This window comes from Taurulus bubalis, assembly GCF_910589615.1.
Source record: "Taurulus bubalis genome assembly, chromosome: 9".
Classification (NCBI taxonomy): Eukaryota; Metazoa; Chordata; class Actinopteri; order Perciformes; family Cottidae; genus Taurulus; species Taurulus bubalis.
This window is the reverse complement of record NC_136597.1, coordinates 18,732,428-18,754,621: the sequence shown is the minus strand read 5'-3', so window position 1 is coordinate 18,754,621 and position 22,194 is coordinate 18,732,428. Positions and strand designations below refer to the sequence as shown.

The following is a 22,194-nucleotide window of genomic DNA, read 5'->3' as shown; positions in this document are numbered from 1 at the left end:
CCTCCTGCCATCAGTTTTGCCCTGCTCTGCTGAAGAACAGGAGTGATAAAACCCTTTTTTCACCCATCGTGTAAAGACACATTTCGGGGTACTTGGCCATGAGTGACCGCATATTTCACAGTGTGAGAAACAAAAAGCACGAGTCATTTTCACTGCTTGTTATGAGCTATCGCCGCAACCATATCCAGGCTGATATAGATGAAGAATATGCAGGGTTTGGGGTTCTTTGGCACATGTGCAGCTTTATGAGGAGGTATCCGTTGTGGAGCCCCTCTGGGCTGAGGAAACAATCCAGATGCAAAGCTTCTGGGGCTCGTAACCCAGTGGGGCACCTGCCCTGCTGCTCCTGTACAGACCCCTGCAAAATCCGCAGAGATGCAGGCTCCCATCTCTCTGTGGGCATTAACTTGGTTATAAAGTGCGGATTTTATACTGATTTTCTTTGCATCTTTTATAATACGTGTGTGTTGGCTTTCAGTCTTGTGGTGGAGCACTACTTTGTCTGTTCAATGGAACACAATTCTTTCTAAGATCAAGTCAAACAACTTTTCCACTCAAAACGTCTCAGTAACTCAAATACAACTGAATGTAAATTCTTTAGAAATACAATGTTATGCATTTCTGCCGTTTTAATGAATTCACCAAGGTGAATAGCCCTGAAACTGACATAATTTACAACGCAATACTTATTTTTCCCCCCCTTAGGGAATTTATAGAAATGCAAATGTAATGTTTTTCATGTTGTTGTTTTTTTTTTTTTTACTGCAAATGCCCACTCAACTCATTAGGTTAGTTACAGCATCAGTAAATACTATACTGTTGTCTGTATTACTTACATAAATTAATTCATGCTTGTGTTTGTAGGTGGTATGGAAAACTTATTTTTTGTTGGATGACGTGTGCACTTGTTTCAATTGGTAATGTATTGATAATACATTAAACGTACCTTTTTTATTACCCAATACATTGAGGCACATTAAACATAGTTCATAGTGTGCACATAATTGCCTGTGTAAGATCAAAACTTCATTGATTTATACTGTCAACTAGTTAGATGCAAGTCTGCAATCAGGAGGGACCACCCCAATTGTTTAGCAGAGGTGGTAAGCTATAGATCTCAACACATTTCATCTTGTATTCAATTTAGGTAATCGTTCAGTGGCAAACAAAAATTGCGACGCTTATTTAATATATAGCACTTCTGCTCTGACCAATAATTCTTTATTTCCTAAGAGTGTATTGATTTCAGGACGTTATAGTGATGGTGGTCCGCTATAAAACACTTCAGGAAACTCCAAAGTAGTGTGTGTTTAATATGTTTCTGGTGTTTGTTGACCAGATTGAGCAACAGGTTGCTTCCTGTCATTTCCTTATGCACTAACCTCAACATGGTTTTTATGGAGATATTTGGGCTGGATTACTGCAACAGTAAACATTGCCATGACAAAAGTTGTGAGATCCAAAATACCACCAGATGTTATAAACTGGGCAGCGATCCTGCCATCTTCCTCCATGTTAGTTTATACTTTTTTAATGTGAGCCACATGTTTCTACTCCTAAACAAAGAACGTCAATGTGTTGTTTCCGCTCAGGCTTTACAATGTTTCACTTTGTCCATTGATGAAAACAATTCTGTGCCTCAAATACGCCAAATTGAAATATTTGTTTTGGAATCAATCGATCACGATTATCTGCTACTTTTATCTGAATTTCAGAACGGTTCACCTTGCTTGGTGTGCTCATGATGATATGCCTCGAAAACTATTCGCGATTAGAAATGGACTCAGTGGGCCTCAGATTTTGGGCTGAACTGATGTTGTTACTACCACGCAGCGACCCAAGTGACCGTCGGTACATTTCTTGATCATCTTGTCTTTTATTGGGGTTTACCGTAAATTTAATCCTAGTTGTGTGCAAAGTTTTTGTTTTTCATTTCCATTGTCTTGTGACATACAGGCAATTGCCAGGTAGTCATGGAGGAAAAATGCAGATTAACAAAAGCAAAAATGCACTGCTTTGGCATAACTTTTGGTGCATTTTAGCAAAATAGCTGTCTATAAAAAGGAAGTTTTGCTTGTGGAGGAGTCCAAACTCAAATGTTCTTCCAATGGTTTTAATTATGAAAATAAGTTGCATCTGGTCCCACTGAGCAAAGAATCTGTTTCCACGTGTTGTGTATTGTCTGCATTGAGATGTTTACTGCATTGTTTGTCAGCACACTAACAGCTTCAAGAGTCTAAAGCAGCCAGAAGGACGAAGATGAGGACATATTAAGGTCAGATATTCATAATTAGAGGGAACGCTACAGGTATAGGAAAAGTTCCCTCTGATAAGGACCTTGTGGTAATAATCATGGTGAAAGTGCAACAAATATACAGAACCTAGTGCTTTATGGTATTTTAGCAACATTTAAATGAGGCCTAGCAATGGTTACCAGATGTGTTTTTAACACGTGTTCAAGTGGCTGGTTTGACAGTGGCCACACATTCGATGTCTTGTGGAAGTTTGAGTTTAGGCTGTGTGGGATCGCATTTACTGACAATTTGTTGTTACTAGAGCTGAACTGATTAGATATTGTACAGACCGAATGATGATGACAAAATCAGCTGCACATTAATCTATAATGAAGACAACCATTTGTTGACACTAGTCCTATCTTTTTTCATTAAAACATTTCATTGTCTGGTCTTCTAATCTGACTTGACTACAAATCGGGTGTGTTGTCTTTAGTGCACAGTTTTAGCAGAGGAAAACATCCCGAGGGAAGACTTCCTCTTTGTGCTGGCAGCTTGGATCTTCATCTCAGCTCCTTTCTAAGTTTGAGGCTCTGTAAGCTGCGTGATTTTCCAGCTTTACTGGGCTTTAGGATTTAACTGGGATGGAAATGGTTATCGCGCGGCTGTTCGTCAGCTCGTCAGCTCGTTGGGCCTGTTGGTGGGGGAGTCGGCGAACAAACTGACGAGAGTTTAACAGCCCCAGCCCCCTCTGTGTATGTAATGAACTCTTACCTTGGCTTGGAAGGCTGCTCGGCTGGTATCCTCGGTGTGTTTTTGTAACCCTCACTAAAAAAGCCTTGCTCTTAATTGTATCCCACGGGGCCCTGAGCTCTCAGTATTCACAGCCTTTCCTGTCCCTCGTACTGATCCTCCCCTTCTTCCAACCTTAGCCCCATCATCCCAAATCGACAGGTCTCTCCTCCTTTAATCGCTCGACTTCAAAGCACTGTTGTGCTACCCTCCAGGCCCCTGGCTCCTCAGGGACAGGGGGGGCTAGCCTGTGGGGCCTGGGAAGTAGGGTGAAAGTGTGGTAGTGTACAAGGCGGCTCGTTAAGTTTAACAGGCACGGGTTAAAGGAAAATAACAACAAGTAGTTCTGTTGCTGTTCTTCGTCACGGTGTCAGTGGAGAGAAGCAGGTTGCAGATGTGTGAGACACTTCTCGCCTCTCTTTGATGAGTGCATCTATGAGGCGAAAAAGATACAGGCAGGAGGAATCTGCCACAAAGAGTCCTGGCTAATGTTTGCTGCCGACTTCCAAAAAGAGGTAGACACAGTGTCAGCGTTCATTAGCATCAAAATAGCACCCTCTAAACACGTCTCCGGGGACTGAATTCTTATCAGGTTTCCGTTTAGCACAAAATAATTAACACAGAGAAAACCGATGACTGTGTAATGAGTTCAATCTGCATCTTGAGCTTGAAAAATTGTCGACTACGAAGGAGGGAATGCACTGTCGCCGGGGCGTGTAACCCGAGAGCACCGACTGTAGTGCAGGGAACAAAGAAAACAGTGGGTTATCTTTGGCCAGAGAGAAGAGAGTGAGTGATTAATTGAGCGATGCCCTCTGCTCAGAGTGGGGATTGTTTCTCCATCGTGGTTTATCTCTGGTAGTTGACTCGTACTGTTAGATCAATAAATCCAGTTGAGGTGAGGTGATAATTTTGCATCAGAATTGCCCTCATTAAAGCATCCAGCCGTTCAGGAGATATATGGCTTCCGGCAATTACCCTCTTTCTCATTTCTTTAATATTATCCCATGATGTATACGGACTTGGACGTGGAGACCACCAGGAAGGGCTGACATCCGTAACTGTAGATTTATCCTTTTAATAAGTGTGTTTGTAAAGGATTGATTAAAGGCACAAAAAGCCTCATAGGTCATCGTCTCTAAATGTGCAGCTGCCTCTGCAGCTCAAAGGTTTGCTTTTATCAACACTGGTGAGAAATTGAGTTCGAACCCAGCTGCGAGGTGTAGATGGAAGCATTGTCACTTCCTCCCTCGTTGTCCTGCCCACTTCCTGTCCCCAGAGGAAGTGTCGCTGATCAAGCTCCCTGCTGTTCTACGACCTCTGACATTTCAGTCAAGGTTGCCTGGCTGTATGGCAGGATGAGTAGACTTATGGAGGCAAAGAGAAAACATAAAAGATGATCCACACGATATATGGTGCATATGTTGTAAAAGCCCGAAAATAAAAAGTTTGTGCAGTGTTTGATAGCAAAAGTGTGTTTGACTGTTGCAAACGGCTGCACTCTAAGACATGGTGCACAGTTTCAGACAGTCCCTTCTGCTCTTGGTGTTGCACTGGTGTTGCAAAGTTTAAAAAAAAAGGACTTTGAGAGGGAAGTTGCTTCGTTCACTCTTCATAAGGATAATTTGACCAAAAATCCAACCCAAACAGAGCCTAATACAGAGGGAGCACCAACACTGCAACAGCTTGAGGTTCTATTTTCACCTCCTGCACCAACAACAAAACCTTCTGCAGCCAACAGGGCGAGAGTAAATGATTATCTCGCCTTCTATAAATGGGTAATTGTCATTTATTAGATTAAATCATATTCACAGGCGACACATTTTCTTAAAAGCATGCTTTAATTATGACGTACCATGTGATCAGAGCTAATACTGAGTATGCTAGGATCTTACTGACGCACAGACTCGAGACCCACGGCATTAAAATGAGACCCAACCCAAACTGATTAGACTCAGTATAATTTGGATCTGGTCCCACTTGGTTCCGCAGCCCCCAATACCAAGGTCGGACACTGTTTGAAAATCGAAGGAGAAATTCATTTGAAGTATACTGACTCCTTCATCCCTCTTATTCTTTTATTGCCACTTCAGTTTCATCTGCTATCTCTATTGTGAATGGGGATGTGGAGACACATCATTTATATTGTTCTACTGTCTTCCACACTGCATAGATGTTGGTGATGCAATATTATTGTCAGAGCCTGAAATATCAGCAGAGGCTAATCAATTAGGGGCAGCCTTGATGTTTAAATTGCCAACAGTGCTCGTGAGCTTAAATGTCAATGACTAGTTGGCGAGAGCTATCTATGAAAGGAAAGCCATTGAGCGGATGCAGATGAAACCTTTTCTCCAGTGTTGAGTCGCTCCCCGCTTTGTTGGACCCTCAGCAGCTCGGCCTTTCTGGTCTCCCTCGAGGGTTCGTCCTATTGTTGTGCTTTCTCAGCCGTCTGCGCTCATCTCTCTTCTCACCCCCATAACCGATTCAATGAGGCTCTGAGATCCTATTGGTGCTCCACTTTTCAGTGAAAAGGGTTTCCATGGAAACTGAAAAATAATGCAGACCCTCACCACTGTTACTCTTCAACAGCTAATAGCTCTCTAAACAGGGGTACAGGAGAGACACCTCTGCAACAGGCTTCAGTGTAAAATGTCTCTGCTGCCCAGTAGCACATTACAGACATTATGAACATATGTGCATATCTGCTGCTGTTGTAATATACTCAAACTAGATAGAAATGGTTTCCAGTGTTCTATGCCTCATGGAAGGGCTGGGCGGTATGGCCAAAAATTCACATCACGGTATTTTGTAAGATTCAGGTGTTTTTTTTCGAGTAAACACATTCATTCATTGATGCCGAAAAGGACCACTGGCCAACTGAACAGCTGTTGTGAGCGGTGAGCAGCTGTTTGTATGTTGGTACATAGAGGGTATTAGGAAGCTAAACATGGAGGGACTTAGGACCCAGGGGAATGTAGGTATAAAAAAACAAAAACAGGAAGAGACAGATCGGAAGGGTCTGCGAGCTGTACCTAGCATGCAGTTCGGCGGTGTAATTTCATAAATGTACAATTATTAGTGTTACAAATTGTTTATGTGTCACAAACTGTTGTGTCGTGGTGTTTTACCCTGTTAAACAATGTTAGTTGTGGGTTATTAATTGTTGTTATAAAGTTTTAACCATGACTAAAGTTATAACCATGACACAAGTTATAAGTATGACCGCTGTGCCCTCAGTAGTGAAAAATACATTTTGCTGCCTGCCAAAGAACGACATCAGTTGTTACGGCTATGCACCGGTATGACGGTATATGAAAAATTCATACCGCACAGCCCTACCTCATGGTTATTATGTTTTTAAGCCATATGGTGAATATTTTGTAAATGGCTGGCTCCATCCTTTGGCTCCTCATGCATGTGTAGCCACTGTGGAGATGTTATTGATTCCCTCAGCTTGTGCTTTGTAGTGTCTGAATTCAAGGCTCTGTGATAAGGGGGTGTATCATTCCAGTGCATCTCAACACTTCTCGGATTCGTCCGTTTCCTCACTCTGGCTTTGATTGCCTTTTCTAGATGCAATCTGAGCCCCTGTATTGTGTATGGGGGAGGGAGTGCTGCAGCCACTGTCAGTTGGGTTCAGCATTCTGGTGAATCTGATGTCTGCTGGCAATATGGTCTGTCGGCAGGATGGTGTGGCTGGCTCTATCAGCCAGAACACTCCTGGGATATTCTCCATCTCCAGCCCCATTCAGACTGAGAATACCAAGCCTGTATTTCACCATCTAATGGCAAGTTCTGCTTGCTGTTCACGCCTCCGTAGGCAGCTCTCACCATATTTTATGCTGTAGTTGTCTGTGCCAGGGCTTTGAAACCGGCTCCAAAGTATTGTCAGTCAAAACCACGCTGCTGACTATTTTTGCACATTGAGCCTGGTATACCAGCAGTTTAATTGGCTCTCATTGCAATATCGTTATTTTCAGCTGGGAGACACTTGTGGCAAAGCAGCTTAGAAGCAGGAGAAAGTTTAAAGCATTTACGCTCATTAGACACAGTTGGTAGGAAACATATTATACATTGACAGTTAAAGCCAACAAGTGAGAAAGCTAGGTATTCTTCTTCTTTCTGTGAATAATGCATGAGTTCAGATGCTCATCAAGGTCACGGCAGAAGCTGTATGAGGAGACTGTGGTGAGTTGGGTCTTCTATTAAAGGATAATTAACTAAGTAAGAAGATACACACATTCAAATACCTCAGGGAAGATATTAATATTTTACCTGCCCAGAACACAGGCTGGGAGTGCTACTAAACCTTTTTTTTTATTCTTTCCTTGTTAATTTTGCCTTTCAGCTGAGTGAAACATTCACACATAAAGCACTGATGCAGTCTTAAATTAGCCCGCTGCTGGGAGCGAGTGCTTCATACATAATAAATGCAAACTCTGTCATTTTAAGTGTCCTAGAATTTTATTTTCTGTGGGATTTCTTTTAAGCTCACAGTCTTATTCTGCTTAAATGAATTGCGCATACCAAGAGAAATGTGCCGCTTTCTTCTGCCTCCTGGCCTCACTGTTTATTCATCGTATTAGCTCCGTCCTGACCTCTGCTTCTACCATTGTGCTTCTGTCCAACAGCCCATGAAAACAGGCGAGGAGAGAGAACCGAGAGAAGTCATCAGCTCCACCTGAACAAAGAAGAGGCAAAAGAGGATACCCATGGTATGGTATCGTTTAATCTATAAATAAAGCACACATCGCGTTAAAGAAAGGCCACTACTTTTACCTTCAGTGCGAAACATGTTTATGCCCTTTTTTTTTCCCTCGGTAGCAGTAATGTGGGGGTGTTGTCAGGAATTATTTCTACCTATTCAACTCCAGCAGGCGCATGTTGAATCAGTGGGAGAAACTGCAGAAAGAGCTTGTAGACGGACTCTTTTCAGTAAGATGCTGACAGCACAGGCGCAAAGCCATTGTTGTCGTCAACAGGAGGCGCGGTGCTGCCGAGAGCCTGTGTGTGTGTGTGTGTGTGTGTGTGTGTGTGTGTGTGTGTGTGTGTGTGTGTGTGTGTGTGTGTGTGTGTGTGTGTGTGTGTGTGTGTGTGTGTGTGTGTGTGTGTGTGTGTGTGTGAAGCTGGTCCTGCGAAGAGCCAGACAAGTGCTTTTGTCCTTTACCCACCACAGCAGGTCAACGCTGGTCTTTGTTAGACTCAGATTTGCATTGGCATTTGTAATATTAGTATTCCAGGCACGGCTGAGCAGCAGACATGTATAGATTGTGAGGTTAAAGGGGAATTTAGACCCAGACACATCAGCTGTAATCAGTCAGAGAGAAGAACCATAGAAGCAGACAAACATGTGCAAGTGACATGTAAGATTTTAAACAGATTTTTTCTTTATTTTGTAAGAACTGACTTAAGGGATAATTCTTTTATTTTTTTTATTTTTTTTTTACAGTTTGGCTATTTTTTCTCTTTTGTGGAAATAATGTGCATTGCTAAAAATTAGATTGCTGAGATTGCTGTGAACAGGGCAAAATTGCTGAAAAAAAAAAGGTCAGACAGGGACAGAAACACAAGCAGTCAGATGACCATACCCATCTGAACAAACTTGTTTGAAGGACAAAAGAAAGGCTAATGTTCAAAATTGTAAGGTATAAACATCCAATATAGTTTACAGATTGTCTTTTCCCCTTGCTCCTCCATCTAATTTGGTTTAGTTCATCTGGCTAAACTTTTGCCTTATTGGCTGCTCGTGTTTTTTCACCCCATTGTACGAAGTTGTAGCTACCAGATAATTTATTGTGGGAGTGAGTCAGTGACATTGCGGGCTCCATGGTAGCGTTATCTCTGACTGATGGAGTATCAGCGGGGTACTGGGCTTAGCAAAGGGTCAATTGAAATAACCCAATATTATCCTTTTAATGCTTAAAGTATGCACATTCTCAACCGATTGTTCCATAATCACAGTCACAGAGTTACACTAATACCCCCCCCCCCCCCCCCCGCACACACACACACACACACGCACACACACACACACACACACACACACACACACACACACACACTAGGTGCCTATGTTACAGCAAATTACAAGGCAAGATCAAAGAATCATGACTTTTCTGCCACACTGTTCATGCTCAGGCTTTAACACACTTTTGGTTTATTTCTATGAAGTTGTTATTTGCAATGGGGCCTCCAATATATGTGGATATCTCTTTCATCTGATGCACAAACACACCCGCGCTTTTTCCTCAAGGCTTGTGTTTTAATCTTTGCATTGCGTTGAAACTCCAGCCAGTAACACAAATTAGGTTACACTGTTCCTTTTGCTGTTTTTTTTCCTTTCATTGAACTTTAGCTAGTTTAGTTGGTATGGAGGTTCAGATGTGTGTGTGTGTGTGTGTGTGTGTGTGTGTGTGTGTGTGTGTGTGTGTGTGTGTGTGTGTGTGTGTGTGTGTGTGTGTGTGTGTGTGTGTGTGTTGCGTGCTACACAGTCATCAGTAAGAGATGAAACAGCGCCTGGGCCTTGTACAGAGAGGAACTGGCTGTATTCAAACCAACACATGGCCTTGCAACTGGTGTGAGTGATCGCTCATTACACAAATGGCTGGCCAAGCTGTCCCCCTGTCGTAAAGTGCTCGGCTCTGCTCCCCTTTGTTTTCTAAGTGGAGATGCCAAACACTGCTCTGCAGACAAAGGCCACTATCACCACATATCCGGGTTGCCGTGGAGACCGGTGTCCGTTTTGGAGGGCTGGAAAGATTCCAACATGTGCTAAAAACAACCCCACCAGATTTCACTACATTGTGTATTAGAGCCATAAGATGGCCACAATTACAATTATTAGTTTCATCCTAATGTTCATATTTCTGTTAATTGTCAGGATTTGGTGATGGACGAGTACTTGTGCGTGTGAGTCGGTGTGTATTTTGTGCTTCTGCGCATGTTTACCCACGTAGGTTTCCTTTTGTGTTTCGTCCCCTGAGGCTGAAAGCGTCGTCTTTCCTCAAATCCCCCATTGTTTATTACTGCCGAGGCCATCTGTGATGAGAACTTTTTTTATGGAGATTTGCTGAAGACAACATCCTCAACTTGAACCGTTCACGCCATAAACAAGGTCCAGAGAGAACATCACAAACATTTTACTTGTCTCTTGCCTGAGGGTCAAACACTGGTCAAACTAGAGTTGGTGAGTTATTGTTTGGATTTTTCAAACTAATATCCATCCCCTCCACATGACCCATACATAATAAGAAGATTTTGGCAAAGACTGTGGAAACTTGCACAAACGAAGACAAAAATACAAGTAGGATTGCAGGGAAATAATTCCCACTGTTGTTGAGTAATTTCTAAGCACTTAATTTTTCATTGAGTCATAACTCACTTTTGTGGAAATCCCCAACAGCATTGTGTCATCTTCCAAAGCACCCCGTGGGAAAGGCCCGGGCTGAGTCCTATCAGGCGGTAGGGTGCAGAAGTGTTTATGTGTTCATTGTGTTCTGCTACCACATGCCTTCACTGCCAGACAAGTAGCGGACTAAGAGCTGGAACTCCAGGGGATCAATGCATCATTGACCATTTGCCTGGGCCTGGTATTGATCCAGCCCAGTCCAGCCAGTTTGTATCTTCACTCCAGATAGAGGTGCCGACACAGTTAAGTGAGAATCTCTGCTTTGAGAGAGTGAGGATCACACACACACACACACACACACACACACACACACACACACACACACACACACACACACACACACACACACACACACACACACACACACACACACACAGAGAGAGACTAGTGTTCAATAGAAGCTAAAATCGGCTCATCTCAATCACATGTCCTCTGCTCGAGTTAACCAAGAAGCTATCAATGCCCTTCCCCCTTCCAATCGTTCTTATCTAAGGAGCCGCAGAATCGATTTCACTGTAAGACTATGAGCAACTGTTAGTACTGAACTAACAGCTGGATGTGCACCCATTTGGGATGTCAAGAATGTGGCCTGCAGTGCTGTTGACAACACATGGTCAGTGAGTTGCTGGCTGTGCATTTGTTCATTTTAGTTAATCAGCCTTTTGTTCAGGAATGTGTCAGCTGCCTGGTCAGAGGACTTCTGCCCTTGGGGGTTCACACAATCTCATTCCTAAACTGAACGGGTCAGGAGAGCGCCACTCACAGGCTCGGATAAGAACAGCTTTAGATTCACTGCACGTAACGCAACAATGGACTGAAATGATGAATTGCTTTGTAGGCAGAGCAAATTCATCAGAGACTGCCTACTTTGTTTTGTGGAAAACTAGCAATGCCCGTACTGTGCAGAAGCTGATAATGTTCACCGATCGTGTATATATACTGTGAAAACTCATTAAGCTAAGCTTGCCTGAGGCTGGAGCATTTGTATGTCTCCACCTGTGCATTTAACCAACATGAGGACCTTTGCTACAAGCCGAACAGTTTCTCCAACTTCCCAAACTGGCTGAGTTTCTGCAGGGTGCTCTCCGTGTGAGCTGCTCCCACACACACTGTGTGCTCGGTTGCCTTTGAGCTACTTCTGTACACTTTCTCTCTGTGGTTGTTCACTGTTGTCTGCAAGCGGCATGCCCTCTAAAGCAGCATACAGTGCTATAGCTGCTTAGCATTCAGCACACTTCAAAGCTCCTCCGTGTGACAGCACAGCCCAGGGCTCATTCTCTTCTAATTGGAGGTTCATTAAGGGACATGGTGCGCCTCAGGGGAGCTCTGCTCACTGCCAGAGGAGACTGTCTTTATTCGGATTTTGGGGTGTTTACTTGCTGCGGCTGATTTAGGGAGTCACAGAGAAATATGAAAATGGGTTTTTAATTGAGATAAAGGCTGATGTGGCATGTGTGTGGTCCCTCGGTGTCATTGTCAGAGGCTATTAGTGCTATCTAGAGAGAGCTTTAGAGTGGCATACATCGATGGAAGAAACCCACCTGGTCCAGCTGAGCTCAGGGAGCCAGAGGACGAAATGTGCCGTCCCCAGGGTTCAACTACAGGTGATCATTTAGAGGGTCAATGATATTTAAAGGGGGTCAAGCTCCAACCCTTATCGTCTCAACAGGGTTTCAGTATTAATGGTAGTTTGTTATGCAGGCTCACGCTCACGACAAAGTAAACTGGTTATCAGAGGCGGGTGGAGGGTGAGGACAGTTTGGCGAGCAGCAGACGCAGTGTCCTTGTCGCTCTGATCCATTTGTCCGGGGCGGTGGCCAGCGAAGCAGGGGAATATGCACTCACTTCATTAATCGTGCCGAAAGTGTCAACTTCAAGGAGAACCACCGAAGGGTTTACTATTTATACATGGAGCACTTTAAATGCGGGTCTGTGTCTTCCTTATCTTTCAACCACAGTCAGTTAACACAACCATCATGGCTGATAGTCCAGACACTGGCCAAACATGCCTTCAGGTTTTCTGAGTTGAGCATGAAAACAGGCCTGTCGAAATGTGTCAGAATTCCTCATCTTCATACTGGGAAGAATGTAGGTCAGATGGGTTTGCCCTCATTACTGAGCTGTGGCTTCTGTCGGCACTGGGAAGCTGATTTAGGATCACTTCTCATTAATCCACTATCAAACTCAACCATACCGGGTTCCACAGCCCGAGCTGGCTGTGGATCAGTCTTTGCCAAGAGTAAACAATTGGATCTTCGTGCCGTGTGGCATTTCATGATGTCAGTAACAGGAGAAGGAGTTGGCATTTACTGGATACCTCAGGGCAAAGACCTGCCACTTAGATTGTCAGATTGAGGACATACATACAGTATTTCCAGCGAATACATTGTCTGCAAATAAAGCTGTGTGTGTGTGTGTGTGTGTGTGTGTGTGTGTGTGTGTGTGTGTGTGTGTGTGTGTGTGTGTGTCTCTCTTTATAATGGGTGTTTCTTTTCCGTTTTGCTGGTGTATACAGACACAATGCAACACAACTCTTTATCTTGACACATTGTTGGTTTAGCAGAGCAGCACACCTGAGGAAGATCTGCCTTTTAATCCAGTATTAATGTGTTGATGTTGTCGTAAGGCTGCAGCTCCTGGGGTGTGAACCACGTTTCCCTTGTCTCCGTAATGTACTCTGCAGAATATGCAGAGGGACTTAGTGGTCTGATCGCTACAGCTGTGCTGTGATCGATGAGGACCTGCGATCCCATGGGAGTCATGGGAAAGATCAGTTTGTTTACTCTGCACTTTCTCCAGGGTCTTCGTGGCAGTTTGATTTATACTATGCTGGTTTGCACCATAAGCATATTATTCGGATCCTGGCGAAGCCCATACAAACCACTTCATTCATTAAGCATCCAATGTTTTTTAATGAATAAAAGAAAATTGGCTCCAGATTTGACAGCTGGTTTGACCCTTAGATGGGAGCGAAGAGCTAAAGGGTGAAGCTGGAAGAGAAATCAGACATTTTGTTTGGGGAATGAAATGTGAGCTGAGCCCTGAGAGTTTTTCCATCCGACCCTTTCCTCCCCTTCTTCCCCCTCCTTGTTCTGCCTCTTCATCCCCTGCTCCAATAAATGCAGTTTGCACTCTTCACATGGGCCCAGGACAAACAGTGGAGAGCAGGAGGGATGAGAAAGGGCCTTTTCTGTCGCTTCTTTCTGTGAGACTGTAATGTATGCAAAGCTCAATTAAGACCTCCTGTGCCCTCATTAGGCTTTTCAGTGGGGCTTAGGAAAGTGTGTGTGTGTGTGTGTGTGTGTGTGTGTGTGTGTATGAGAGAGCGTGTGTGAGCGTGTGTGTGGGAGGGGTTAATTAAAACCCATCTCGGGCAATGAGGCTGTTGGTTGCTCTCAGAGTACCACTAGGAGAGTGATCAATACCTAAGCATATCATTATGATTTAGAGGAGGTGTTAAACCATAGCTCTAAATCAATTTCCCTGGGTCTGTGGAGGAAAAAATAATAAGCCTTCAGGCTGGTGAGGGGAGGAAATGTTCTCATTCTAGCTCGCTCCCAGAACAGACAAAGACCGCCTTCAAATCTTTAGTATTGTTCAATTTTATTGTCGAGGCAACTTAAACGAGCCTACAATGGAGCTCGTAGCACATTGCAATTATAAGCAGGGAGAAAAAACAAACCAGTGCAAGCACACAACAATAAAAGAAAAACAGACTAGAAAAATACATGGGTGCTGAATTTCTGATTTGCACAACTGCCATACTTCTGTGTCAAATAATAATTTGCAGCAATTAGTTGAGTAGTTCTTGTTTGAGCGATTAAGGGGAGATTATGGTTTATTTAACATGAAAAATGTAATTTCCGAGTCGAAGAGATGCAATGGTTCAGGCTGAATTACATTGGAGCGACAGCAGATCCTCATCAAAGACGGGTAGCACTCAAAGCTGGCGTCGATCATAACCCGAGCTTCACCGCCGTCTCGGAGAAGCAGACGGATCACAGAGGAGGCATTTGACAGCACATGAGGCATTGGGAGAGACTTTCTGAAGATTATGACATTGCATGTATTGGACATGCTGCAAAGTACAGACATAAGAAGTGAAAAGAAGGCATGTTAATTATTTTTTTTCAATTAGTGGTGACAGTGTCTGGCTGCCTAGTTGTGTGAACCTATTTACAATTCCTCAGAGAAGTTTCTTTTTAATCCGCTTGTTACTCCGCCTTAGTCCTAGCCTCGATCCTGGCTATCTCAATGGGAGAGCAAATTAATAATCACAACTACAAAGCAAAGAGTGCCGGTTCGTTTCTGCCAAATAATTAATTTTCCTCCTTCACTGGGACTGCAATTATAACTACCCACAGATTTTCTTTCTACTTCAGTTTTTGCAGAATATGTAGAGATAATTCCCTTGACAATTCCTATCCTCCCTGAGGGTGGAATCTTTTTTTATTTCTAGTTTGGTAGGTTTAACAAATGCCTATATCCATGTGTGTGTGTGTGTGTGTGTGTGTGTGTGTGTGTGTGTGTGTGTGTGTGTGTGTGTGTGTGTGTGTGTGTGTGTGTGTGTGTGTGTGTGTGTGTGTGAGAGAGTGTGTATTTATACATATGTGTATACAGGGTCAACTATACAGAGACACATGTTGTGTCCTAATGCAGGAGAGGCGTTATTCATTAACCAGGAGTGCCTCCAGAAAGGACCCTCATCAGGGAAAGTGTGTTTATGTCAGATAGAAGGTTGGCTTGTGGGAGCACAGGGCTCCTGCCTCTCATTACATTAAGTAGAAGAGGCTTCATAGTAAAGGCCATACGGTTAATGTGCATGGAGCCCCCGTCAGGACGTATATCCTTAAAATGCCCTGAGACAGACGGATAGACAGCCCCTTGAGTCACACTGAACCCAGAGACCCATCTGTCCAGAGATGGGAAGTGCTGATAGGCAATCGGGCCACCTGACCGGGAAAGCACATTTTAAAATGACATAAGTTGTCACGGTGTGTGGTGAGATGAGTTGTGTCAGGTTGGGTTGACGTCGCGCAGCCTAAACCTGTAGTTACTTAGGGGCTGAGAGAGTATAGTGTGGTACCGTGTGCCTGAGGGGATAATACAAGGATTTCCAGCAGGAACTGGACCAAATGAATTGACAGGCGTGTGCGTGTGCGTGTGTTTGAGTGGCAGAACTCATTAGAAATGTGAGCAGGTTTTTGCAGAGTTTTATTTTCTTGGCACTTTCATCCGAATGCCTATCCAGAGAGCAGGATAAAGGAAGTGCTGTGAGCATTTGGCAGGATTCATTAAGTGGCACATTTGAATGTTTATGTTGAATGTTGTTTTCTTTCAGGGGCAGGGAGAGGCTTCAGCACGGGGGACAGCCATGGAGGGCGACTGTCTCAGCTGCATCAAGTACCTCATGTTTGTCTTCAATTTCCTCATCTTTGTGAGTATTCTTCTTCTCTTTCTCCAAGACACTTAATCTGGCTATCTCTGAAGCCATTGTCAATCTAATGATTTGAGATGGGTTTCTGGCTGCCCCCTGCTCGACTGACTAATGGAGCCACATTTGCATTTCATTAGATGGAGGCAATCTTGATTCTATCAAATTCACTTTTGATTAGATTTTAGTGTGCTGACACAAATCGGAGGCACACTGTGGCATGAAGAGTTTGTGACTGGCACCTGAGTTTATCAGTTTGGATCAGACAATCAAGGGTAATCCTGTTAGTCTGAGCCGGTAGAGGGGGGAGGGTCTGAGTAAGGAGGTTTGTCTCTTTTCCTGCTTTATTAAGCGCAACCAAACCGTTTAGAGACTCTACTCCGGTGGGGTTGTTCAAGGCCGAGGTAATAATGCAACCAGCAGAGCAACGAATGATCTTGAATGTTAGAATCACTCAATAAACAGCCACTGTTTTTCACTGGCATCCCTTTGTTTCTTTCTATGGCCATTTCACACTCATGTAGCACAACAAGTATTTTTCCAACCCAGTGAGCTTTCAAAATGGCTCCATCTTCTCATCAGTCTATAACCTCTGCCTCCGACATGACGTGGCGTCCATTTGCAGAGGCCCAGGTCTCTCCCTGTGACGGGGAGAAAGGGATTGTGGTAGAAGTGTGTAAGGCTCAGATCTCGTTCACCCCATACCTTCTTTTCTTAATCACATGAGTCACCCCATGCTGGCTGCAGATAGGGGTTTAGTGAAAGGGAGGTTGGGAGAGGATGGAGGGTGCAGTGCTGTGCGTTTCTTTAGCAGGTTGAGGGGTTAGTTGAAGCAGGGTAGATATCTCCTCCCATCAAGGCATTATGACTCTATATCCAGCTTTCTATCTGCCCTCAATTCTCACTCCAACCTTTTAGAGGTTTGCATCACCAGCATGTTTTCATGAGAACGAAAACATAAACCTATTTTCCATTATGTGACATCTTGTTGAATGTTTTGTGTGCCACTAGGGATACCAATTATCCTCAGACTTCCCATTAGTTTTCAAAATGCAGCCAATTTCTGTTTTGACTAACTAGTGTCTTCTCTCCTGTTTCTCCATCAGTTGGGAGGCTCTTTCCTCCTGGGAGTGGGAGTGTGGGTACTGGTGGATCCAACTGGGTTCAGAGAAATTGTAGCAGCCAACCCTCTGCTATTCACTGGTGTCTACATCATCCTGGGCATGGGAGGCATGCTCTTCCTTCTGGGCTTCCTTGGCTGCTGTGGAGCCATCCGCGAAAACAAGTGTCTGCTCCTCTTTGTGAGTCGACTGACAAATCTGAAATATAGTTCTGTTACTGATCTTGTTTGTGTGCATATGTGTTGATTATTCTGGCTGTCAGTTTTTGGACTGTCATGCTTGAAACGGAAAACCAAAAGATCAAAATACCCTTCTATATGCCTTCGTGTCTCGAGCCTCATGCATAGTTAATGCTGAGGGAAGCGGGCACAGCCAGAATGTGATTTTTACTGAGTGACGTGCACTTTTTCTGCCACTCATCCACCTTGTCCTCTCTCTCTCTCTCTCTCTCTCTCTCTCTCTCTCTCTATCTCTATCTCTCTCTCTCTCTCTCTCTCTCTCTCTCTATCTCTGTTGTCTTATTACAGTTCTTCATGCTCATCCTGCTCATCTTCTTAGCAGAGCTGGCTGCTGCCATCCTGGCCTTTATATTCCGGGAGCATGTGAGTTTCCTCAGTATTCCCTTCATCGATGCAGTTTCCAATTAAAACAATACCCAGCACTTGTGTCCGGTGATCTTCTCTGAGGTGTAAGAATCATATCATCTAAAGGCTGACCTGTGCTCTCGTTGGCTATTATTTTTTCAGCTGACCAGAGAGTACTTCACCAAGGAGCTGAAGAGACATTATCAGGGCTACAACAACACTGACGTCTTCACCTCCACATGGAATGCCATCATGAATACAGTAAGGCCGCAGCACACATGGCAAAGAGCTCACATACTGTAGCTTTTACCAACTCATTGCTTTCACCAACAGTCTGTGGAAATAAGAAGGTTTGCAGCCTGGCGTCAGGGGGATATATTTTAAAGATAAAATCCTAGACATTTAGGTCAATATTCATGCTGGATTGGTGCACGCATACAGTGGACCACAGGCCAGTGCACAAATAGGCACTCAGGAATAAGGGCTTCTTCTCTTATTCTCTTCTCTCTTGCCACCAGTTTGACTGCTGTGGGGTGAACAGCCCAGAGGATTTTAAGGACAGCCTGTTCAGGATGATCAACCAAAATCATATGGTGCCAGAAGCCTGCTGCCAGCGAGCCAGTCAGGAGGAGTTGGCCTATATCAACCAGGAGCAGTGCTTATTAGGAAATATGATGTTCCGCAATAACAAGGTAACTTTTGACATCTACCATGACACCTTCTCTCTCCCTTGCCCTCTCTCTTTCTCCCTCCTTCCAAACCACCTCCAGGTTTAATTAGAATAGGAGACAGTTGAGGGGTGACGTCCAAGCACTCGTGACTCCTCCTCCATGGCTGATTAGTGCTTTTGGGTGTCATGGGAGATCATCTCACTATGTGTTGTATTGTGGAGACACACCAGTGTTTATCTGCATCTGAGCATGTGTGTGTGTACGTGTGTATGTGTGCATACATCGGTAAATTGGAATTTTTGTGGAGCATAAATGTGTGCAAAAGAAGAGAATAATAAGTGCATGAATATGTGAAAATTAGGTGAGCTTCACAGATACGCACACAATATGCACACCCACATTTCTGTTTCCATGTGTGTAAAGAAAGCCTTGGAGTGAAATGTAATTACAGTGAAAGCTGATAGGAAGAGGTTAATACCACACTCTCCACCTGCTGTTTTTCAAACCACTAGAACAATGCGAGATGTCCACAATGTGTGTCTCTTTCCCTGTTCATTCTCACAAAGAGCCCTCATTAAAAGGCAGTGAGGCTGGAGGCCCTGCTTCCCACTCATTCAACCAAGCCTTTGTTCAGAGCGCCACCCGATTAAAGCTGTGATGTTACTTTAATTGTCTCTGTAATTCTGCAAGTTTATAGCCCATTGATTGTCTGCTGAGCATCATGTCTTTGTGTGTCCTCAGGGCTGTTACTCTGCAGTAGTGGACTACTTTGAACTGTACATCTATGTGGCTGGAGCGCTGGCCATTGTGGTGCTGACCATTGAGGTATGGAGGTTTCTCATTTCGGTAAAATCATCACATAGGCAGCGTTTTCTTTGTCTCTTCTGTGATGTGAATATTCATATCAGGAATGGGTAATTCTGCATCAAGCAGAGGATATTTGCCTGAATGTGTTTCGCGTAGTTTATCTGCAAGGTCTTTGTATGGCAAGAGCTCTATCTAGTGGCGGGCCTCGGTGCTACAGGAACATAGATCCGACTTTACAACTAGTTACACACACAGCTCAGTTCAGATCACATCCACAATTCACAAATTAAACCCAAAAACTGTATGCATATCTCACTGAACTCTGACAACATTTGTCTCTCAAAAAGAAAACTCTGTCGCTCATAATGCAATGGCCTAACAACCACAGTAACAGAGGGCATTGCGACATGTATTACTTGTCTCTTTGAAGTAGCTTTTATTTATTTATTAATATTTTTAATTGTGCATAAACCAAGATTATAAAAAAAAATGTATGGCATCTCTTGACTGCATGGATTTTGGTACCTTCAGTATGTGTTATAGAACATAATGAGATGTGATGCAGTATGCTTCAATAGGCTCCAGTGATGCAATACAAAACAGTATATAATATCTACTAACTATACATAAGTGTAGGATAGCTACAGACATGGATACAATATTGTACAAGCCAAATAGTGAGTTATGTTTTTTTTTTTTACAGTAGTTAATTAATGGACTGCAGTTGGTCAAAATGTGGTCAGTGAATTGGGAGTAATACACAGATGTTCTAGCTGCACATGCATGTCATAATTTTGTAAAAACAACTGTATTTCTGTGTGCTAATAATTTACTTTTTCTTCTTTTCCCCAGCTCTTTGCCATGGTCTTTGCGATGTGTCTCTTCAGGGGAATCCAATAGAGCTGTTCCAGTGAACTTCTTTTTTTTTTTTTTAAGAAAAAAGGGAATTCAGGAGAAAAGAACAAAAAGGACACTTGTCAATTTGTTGACCTCTTTTTCTATTTGCTAATTGGTAGAAAAAACAAACTCTCAAACTCTTGTACTTCACAGCTGGACTTTTGAGGTACTGGATGGCAAAAAAACAACAACAACATGTGCACACATACACATATAAACCATAGAGAATGTGGGAGATCAGAGACAAAACTGATGTAAAAAGATTTGTGTGTAAAGTGGAAACAGTAATTTTTTGGACCAGGTCTAGCACAGACTGGGTGTAAAGTGGACCAGGTGAAGCCTGAGCAGAAGGCACTGCACTGACTTTTGGATGAAGAATATTTATATTAAGTAACGTTGGCTTAACTGTAAAGAAAAATGTGTTTTATGTACACTTTGGCTGTTACTCTTTACCAGCGCATTCTGTATACTGTAACACTCCCTCCATACGCTTTTTTTCTTTACAGCCACTCTTCTTTAATGCTGTATTATATTATTGTGTGTGTGTGTGTGTGTGTGTGTGTGTGTGTGTGTGTGTGTGTGTGTGTGTGTGTGTGCGCGCGCACACGCGCACATACTGGATGCTCCTTTTGAATGTGTATAAACTAGTTTGTATGCATGTGAGCTCGAGGCTCTTCATGACCTCTCCCAAGCTTGAAAGCCAACTTCCTGATTCTTTTTCTATTTGTATGGTGATGTTTATTGCAGTAGTGGTTATAATGTGGTTTTAGGTGGTGAAATGTATGTGTATGCATTTGTATTAGATTCTTGAAAAGTCAATGACATAAATGGCATTCTAAATGACTCTTTGTGTTTTGTTTTTGTTTGCTCGTACAATTCCAGGTCACATTTATAAATATAATGAACCGTATGTGGAGTGTTGCTCGAATAATCCTCATAATGCATCCTAAACCACGTACAGCACATGAGGGTTTTTAGCAAGAAACAAGCCGTGCTCATTTTGTGAAAATGATAAATAAATCAATATTCTAGTTAAAGTGTGAAACCAATGTATTTTTCTAAATAGACAGTTTTCCACTGCAGCCTTGTGGCACTGGGCTTTTTTAATAACCAATCATTAATCTCTGCTAATCCTTTGAAGTGTTGAAACACAAAAGATGGATGTTTCATTTATTGATGCATAATACAATGCAGGTTGGGGCCCACATATAGCTCTTGGTGTTATTGTTTAATGAACTCAAATTTACCTCAAATGCATTAGTGTATTGATTTTTTTCCCCCTGCAAGACAATTTCATGATTAATGTTCACAACATACAGTAAGAACCGGTAATGTAAGATGCATCCTGTGTGGATATGCCAGAACTTAATATGATTTATTAACAGTTAAGTAGAAAATGTGAGTGGTTTCACATAAGACACACTTGGATCCAACAAATATATATAAGATGATGGACGTCACAGAACGTCAGTTGAACAAACCTGCATAATTTATGTTACAATAATGGTGTACATTTTCTCTAAACTACACAAAGCTCCACCTTTGTTCACTTTAGCAAGGACATTTGTGCCTTCGGAAATAATGTTTCACAAAGACATTTTGACCAGTGAGGAGAACACCAGGGAGGAAAGGTAAACATAGGTCCCTGCAGTCTGAGTTGGTCTGCAACAACAACTTATTCAGCTGTTTTTTTTATTTGTCAGCAGGTGGCTCTAATCAGATGCCAACAGGTGGCTTGATTGCTTCACTGCTCTTGGCTCAGAAATGGCAAATTAGCTTTAAATTAAGTCTTCTTTTTTGTGCACCAGAACATGCTAAACTAATTTTGGCTTAATTCCACTGAGCAGTGTTACTAAAAAGGCAACCAGCGCAGGTAAACACTTCCCCATATGAATTTAAAGGGGATAGTGCAGGTGGCCGCCGTCTACGATAATACACTGACACTACGGCCCAAATCGCATACTTTTTTTAAAGCTTTTGGTACATACTGTTGCATGCAGTTTACATTCGATTGGAACATTCTACTCTATAACAATGCAGCTTGAACCGTGGCCCTCTTGCTAAGTTGCATCATATGCAGAACATACTGGCATTTTTGTATTGTCCCATAAGCCTGCTAAATAGTGTAGTAGCATGGTTACTGGAAGGTTATTGTGCATAAGTGCCTCACAACTACACATAAACACCCAAACTATTCCTTTAATGCTGATGGATCTGTGGCCACTAGGAGGCAAACATTAAAACAA

At 43.0% G+C, this 22,194-nt stretch overlaps 1 protein-coding gene across 1 annotated transcript; it reads left to right on the top strand.

Annotated features, from left to right (window-relative positions):
* Positions 1–7,660: 7,660 nt before the first annotated feature.
* tspan18b (tetraspanin 18b) lies at positions 7,661–20,734 on the top strand. Its single transcript, XM_079224250.1, has 8 exons — positions 7,661–7,741; positions 15,776–15,871; positions 16,975–17,169; positions 17,517–17,591; positions 17,736–17,834; positions 18,092–18,265; positions 18,986–19,069; positions 19,904–20,734. Exons 1-8 carry the CDS (start codon positions 7,739–7,741, stop codon positions 19,949–19,951), a joined length of 774 nt encoding a protein of 257 aa, XP_079080376.1. The 5' UTR covers positions 7,661–7,738; the 3' UTR covers positions 19,952–20,734.
* The last annotated feature ends 1,460 nt before the right edge of the window (positions 20,735–22,194 follow it).

Coding starts and splice junctions, on each gene's coding strand:
- tspan18b (XM_079224250.1), top strand. Junction 17,592..17,735: donor CCTTTATATTCCGGGAGCAT/GTGAGTTTCCTC, acceptor TTATTTTTTCAG/CTGACCAGAGAGTACTTCAC. Junction 19,070..19,903: donor TTGTGGTGCTGACCATTGAG/GTATGGAGGTTT, acceptor TCTTTTCCCCAG/CTCTTTGCCATGGTCTTTGC.